The 6016-nt window shown below is 37.1% G+C and overlaps 2 protein-coding genes across 2 annotated transcripts; both read left to right on the top strand.

Moving 5' to 3' along the window:
• Positions 1 to 748: 748 nt before the first annotated feature.
• LOC147417348 (uncharacterized) lies at positions 749 to 5522 on the top strand. The gene is made up of 7 exons (XM_086507697.1): positions 749 to 1079; positions 2867 to 2939; positions 3021 to 3110; positions 4522 to 4543; positions 4630 to 4826; positions 4907 to 5087; positions 5448 to 5522. The coding sequence occupies exons 1-7, from the start codon at positions 749 to 751 to the stop codon at positions 5520 to 5522; spliced, it is 969 nt and encodes a 322-aa protein (XP_086363823.1).
• On the top strand, positions 3580 to 4009 carry LOC147417349 (uncharacterized). The gene is made up of 2 exons (XM_086507700.1): positions 3580 to 3838; positions 3933 to 4009. The coding sequence occupies exons 1-2, from the start codon at positions 3580 to 3582 to the stop codon at positions 4007 to 4009; spliced, it is 336 nt and encodes a 111-aa protein (XP_086363826.1).
• Positions 5523 to 6016: the final 494 nt, after the last annotated feature.

The raw sequence follows: 6016 nt of genomic DNA, 5'->3' as shown, positions 1-6016 counted from the left end.
CACATGAACCACGTGGCTTTGCTCCGCACATGCAAGTTGATGACATGACTGTTGATTGCTATTGGGATTAGTGCTGGTGTTGTTTGTATTGGTATTGCTTAAGCTAGTGTTGTTTGTGTTATCTGTGTTCATATTATTCGAAGGTCTGATGAATCTTGGCCTTCCTCCTAGTTGCTTTGCATCCTGTTCATTTGCACCTAGGATTCCTGCCTTTATCAACTCCCTGTCTTGGATGGCAACTTGCAAATCACTTTACCATGAACCCTCTCATTAAAATAATCATCTGAGCATCCAAACCTAGTAAGGCTAATGTTATCACAGCTATGACATTAGCAGTTTGAAGGCTTGTTTTTCTGATTATTGCTTTCTCCTTCTTCGTTGTTGGTCATGTCCGACGTTGTTGGTTTTTTGTGTAATAATATTAGCAATTTGAACTTGATTCATAGCTGGAGCATCCTCACTTGCGGTTGCAGCTAGAGGATACAACATTGAGCACTACAACGGACAAATCTGACGAGCGGGCAACAAATTTGGAGATCGGCATCTGGAGCAAATTTGGTACACTCTATCAAGTTCACACAAATTTAGGTCGGAGCTTTTCAAATGCAATGGAAGTTCAATTAAATGCGTGTTATTATGGTGTTTGGCATGAAATGTAGCGGCATTAACAAGTGGTGCAGATTGTAGTCATTGTTTGAATGATGATGATGTATAATGATTTTTCAAATCTTTATTGATGTAGACATTTATGGCTCCCAAAAGACGAGGCAGCAAGTCAATCAAGAGAACGTTTGATTCTCCATGCATGACCTTGAGATCTGGTCCTTCCAAGAGAAGGCATCCAATCGATCAAGAGGCATCTTCTCATGCAGTTGCTACTCGTAGTCCTCATTTCAAACGAGGGGGAAAGAGACGTAGAAAATGCATCTTTGTTGATGATGAAGCTGCCGTGGAGGAAGGTTCTAACCATTTGGAGAGTGGGGATGATGTAAAAGAAGACGAGTTTCGAGAGCTGACAGTGGAGGTTGAAACAGGTGAGGATGTTGAAGATGAAGATTTAACAGAGTTTGATGGGATAGGTGAGGATGATGTGGCCCAACATTCTCGACACTTGGGAAAAAAAATCCCGTTGGGGCTTATGAAGGATGTGTTAAGTCAATTTTACTTAAAACGAAGAAGCAACCCTCCACTTATACCTCTATGTCGTTTGGTTGCTCATGAGGCTGTTCGAGTGGCTACAGATTCTGTATCTTGGTTGATTCTTAGTTTTGACAATGTTGCTTACTTGGATACAATGGGATCTTTTTTGGTGTCGGTGAAAGATTCCTTTGGCTCTTACATGCCTGTCACTCCTCTTGTGGAAGGTAGTTGGGATCCTATTTGGCAAGCTAAGAGTGTTTCATTTGATAATCAGCTCAATAAAGAGTGGCAAGAGCTTCGAGGGCGTCTGGTTTTGGTATGGGATGGCAACTATCGGCTGAAAACACGGATGCGACGCATAAAAGAAGGTAAGAATTAACATCGATGCACTAATTGTTTGTTAGATTTAGCTGTACCTTCTTTTTTGGCTAATTTGGTGTTCTTTTGTCAAGTATGGCATGATAATGAGGAATATCATGTGAGTGTGAGATGCCAATTTTTGGAAGTAGAAAAAAAAAGAGGCCGAACTATTACTTGCTCTTGACACCACTAATGTGTAAGTTGTAAATTTGTGGTCTTTTTGTATTTCTAAATTAATCTCGCTTTGAACTATTATTTTTCATTTGTTTATATATTTATTGTAGCATTTCACGATCAACAGTGAAACCAAATCTTGGGCATGAGATATACATGTTCCAAAAATTTGGTCTCGCCAATAAAGAGAGAATTCTTGCACGTCTCACTCAAGGGGACAGAAAGTGGGTTGAGATAGAGATGGCAGTTGAAAGCAGATTATATCAAGGAGTTCCTCCTTGGTATAATTCTCCTTGTGTGTTGATTTCTCAACTAGTTTGGAAGGTGAATTGTTGAATTGAGTATTAACTATATACATTTTTAAAGATTGTTTACGATTCATTCATTGAATGTAGTTGCAGTTATGTAGGATGATTTTAATGCATTTATTTCAAAGGAAACTGCAAAATTGAAAGCTCTGGATTAGATAAGGTGGAGTTTGAAAGGCGATTGCAAAAGGCAACTAAACAAGAAGAAGCTCGATTGAAGGATAGATGTTATAAGTTTTTGACAATTGCCAATCCAGTTCATGGAGAGGAATTTTTTGAGTTGCTCTTTGATGTGAAGTGGGATGATCCATCCATGGTAAAAATCACACGAGACAAGTTAAATGCTTTGTGCTCCTCAAAACTACCTTCTGAAAGGTATCACACTTTTCAATACTTTTTTACTAGTTTTTTGTTTATGTTTTTAAATTCTAATGAAAATAGTGACATTAAAAGAGAGTTAAATTTTTCGAGCGAAAAATTTCTACATGAATGGTATATGAATATACTTATATAAGATGGTGTTTAAGTTTTTGATATATTTTGGTCTTTAATGAAGGAAAAAATATATATTGGAGATGATGAGTCTTACAAAGGCCAACGATCCAGTCTTTTCCCACTTTGGTGATGTGAAGCACTTTAGGGCTTACATTAGAAAAGAAGTTTATTGGGCTCACATGCATGATGAAGCTTTGTTGATAATAAGAAGGTTGGAGGTTGAAGAGTTCAAATTGCCAGATGGATTTGAAGCTTTTTTCAAGGTTGTTTTCTAAACTGATCACTTTTTTCTAATAAACGTGGATTTTATTGCATTGTTTTATGATTTGAATGACTACCATAGGTGCAATTAAGAAATCATGGCTTGCAAGCTTTTCCTCAACTTTTAGGAGATATTAAAAGTGCAGGGGACTCCTCCAAAATGCCTGAGCTACAAGAGTCTTGTAAAAGGATTTTGTACAGGTGAAATTTCATGAACCAACAATGTCTTTGGCTCTTATTGAAATTATTTTGCTCAAGAGATTAAATGTTGTTATGGTGTAGATGGATGTGTGAATGTGTTTTAAACGGTACACTTGCTACTATGCCTATGGTTACTGAAGATTGGTCAAAGCTAGAGGATGAAAATACCATGTATCCCGGTTCTATGGTAGAGAAGGGTATTTCTATGTGGGAGTGTAGAATTTGCCCATGGTGGTTGGACTACCCTTTGGGGCTGATCCCAAAGCAAGAACTAGACTTACATACAAGTAAGTATAACACTTTTTCTTTTTACATCAAGTTTATTCTCATATTCAATTTTTTAATTCTCATATTATTACATTCTTCTATTATAATATTCAATTTTCCTATTATCATTCAAGTCCACCAATCTTGAACTCGTTAGCATTTGATCTCTCTCTCTCTCTCTCTCTCTCTCTCTCTCTCTCATGCATGAAAAAATGCACAAGAAAGTATGTTCTAGTTTTTTATAAATGACTTGAGTTTGTAAATGCTAAATTAATTTTCATTATATCATTAAAATTTTCTTGTGGTAGAGTTTTTGGAAGAGAATAAAGACAAAGATAAAAACCAATCTGCTTCTTTAGAGCACATAGAAGACATGGATCACAATCATGACTTGGCCATGGATGGGGGCTCACAAAGAACGCAAGAAAGAAATCACTCACTACCTCTTCAAAGAGAGCACCATAATCATGCGAGTGGGTCAAACATGGGTGAACACAACAAAACAACCTATCCATTAGGAGGGCTAAAGATTGGCATGCCTAAAGAAAGCAATGAAAAAAGCGTTTCAATAGTGGTTGAGTCAATCATGGAGCGACCAACTTCATCAAGGCAACCAACCTCATGGAATACCGGTAAGTTTCTACTATTTAAATATTTATTTTTTGATAGTGCAAAACAATTCTATATTACTTGTAATTAAGATAATTTTTTAATGAAAAATTGTAGGCTTTCAATTTTTGATTGTGGTAGATGCTCTTCTAGTTGATATGGCTAATGTTGATGATTTTGCCATTCAAAGGTAAAAGAAAGGTTTTGTGGCTTGTGTTTTCAACATCAATAGAATGTTCAAAGTGGATGGTGTACTAAGCAACAAACGTTTTGTGTGTAGCATTAAAAAAATTTTGAGCACTCAAAGTCTTGGCTTGTATCACCATTGTGGAGCACCTTGTCGTGAGGTGTTTCGTCTTATCTTTGCCGATTTCCCTACTTCTTTGTTGGTGGATGGTTTAGGCCCAATTCGAGCAGGTTACTCAAAGCTTTTGTTTATGCTTTTTGTTTTGATCCATATCACTTGAGAAACTCATTCTAAACATCTTTTCAAAGGTGGATTAAGCAAAAAAATTCCACAATGGAATATATTTTTGCCTTCTCTTGTGCAAGGTGTGATGGATGTAGCAGAACCTTTCTTGGCAGATGAAGGCTTTTTCGTGACTCTATGTCTTGCACAACATATTGGAGAGATTATTACCCATGCTATAAAGACTGGGTTACGATTTCATCGCACATGGACTCTCATGTGTAATGGGGGATATAGACACCCAGATACCCTAGAGGAGGTGAATCAAAATACCATGTTGTTGTGAAAGATTGCATTATTAACTTGATTTTGATTCAAGTGTGTACAATGTATGCTTATATGTAGGTAATTGATCTCACAGTGGGAGTTTTTTGTCGAGCGGATGTTGCTATACCCACATACAATAGGGAGGAAGGAGAGAAAGTCTCTCCTCGCATGTTTCCTGCATCACGAAGCTTTTTAATGGAGGAGCATCAAGAACGCACCATTGTTCTTGATATACCTATCAGAGGTGGAGCAGAGAGGTCACCCGACTTCTACAGGTGAGAAGATAATCATTTTAATGTAAATTGAGATTTAATTTATAGTTGAAAAATGACTTACATATAATTTGCATGTGTAGATGGCTCCTGGCAACCTTCACGGATGACTCAGATTATGTACTAGATGTGTTTTCAGGATGTGGAGGTCTTGGCAAGGCATGTGGTGAGGTTTATCGATATTGTTTGTGCTTGGAGGGGGATGACATAGTCTATGAGGAGTGTCTCAAAAAGGTGGTTTGTGGTCCATATGTGGAAAAGAGAGTTTGGTATCACATCCATAGTTTTTTGAAACAATTATTGAACACACACTCTATTTTTTGTTTCAAGAATGTTGACATAGGACATCTAGGGTTTTATTGTGCATGTTCTTGAAGTGATTTTAATTGCATTGCTTTTGTGGACTATCTACTCTTTCTAACATCCATATCAAACACTAATGCAGATAACTTGTTAAGCTTTGTTTTGAATACAAATTTCTTTGAATGCTCTGTCTCTGTCTCTCTCTCTCTCTCTCTCTCTCTCTCTCTCTCTCTCTCTCTCTCTCTCTCTCTCTCTAGACTAGCATGTTTAAAGAGAGTAAGTTTGGGCGTTTAATTATTCAATGTGAGGTGATGTTTCTAGGTGAATTGCAAGAATGTAAAAGATGTTGAAACAAAATGGAAAAATGCTTTAAATAAAGCAAAAAGCTCAAAATAGTTTTACATTTCATTAAAAAGCTCGAATTGAAAAGCTCGCAAAAAAAAAGCACTCGAACAGTCTTTGGTATAGTAGATGATGTTTTGGTCATCCAAATTTGAATCGGCTTGCCTTTAAGCTGTGCTTTTGGTACCCAAATTTGCCTGACTCCTTGCATGCTACTTGTAGCATTTTCTTGTCTATAGGATGGAGAAGATTGATTGCTTTGTGGTTTTCTTTGCTAGTAACCTCCTTTCCATTCCTCTTACCATAGAGAAGATAACCATCTTGTAAAGTAATTGGTTTCTCTTTCTTCCCTAGTGCAAGGGCTGAAATCACATCTCTAAAATTGGGATCAATAGCATACTCATCTATCATAGAAGATAGATCATTGTGAGTTGCTACGGAAACCGCATTGACTCTTGGCCGTCTTGTAAGTGCATCGGCTACTTGATTATGCTTGCCAGCAATGTGAGCAATATGAAAATGAAATTGCGAAAGAAAATTTGCCCACC

The sequence above is a fragment of the Adiantum capillus-veneris genome, unplaced genomic scaffold (genome assembly GCF_014529385.1).
Source record: "Adiantum capillus-veneris isolate H3 unplaced genomic scaffold, ASM1452938v2 Hic_scaffold_270, whole genome shotgun sequence".
In the NCBI taxonomy this organism is placed as follows: domain Eukaryota; kingdom Viridiplantae; phylum Streptophyta; class Polypodiopsida; order Polypodiales; family Pteridaceae; genus Adiantum; species Adiantum capillus-veneris.
This window is presented reverse-complemented; position numbering and strand designations above follow the sequence as displayed.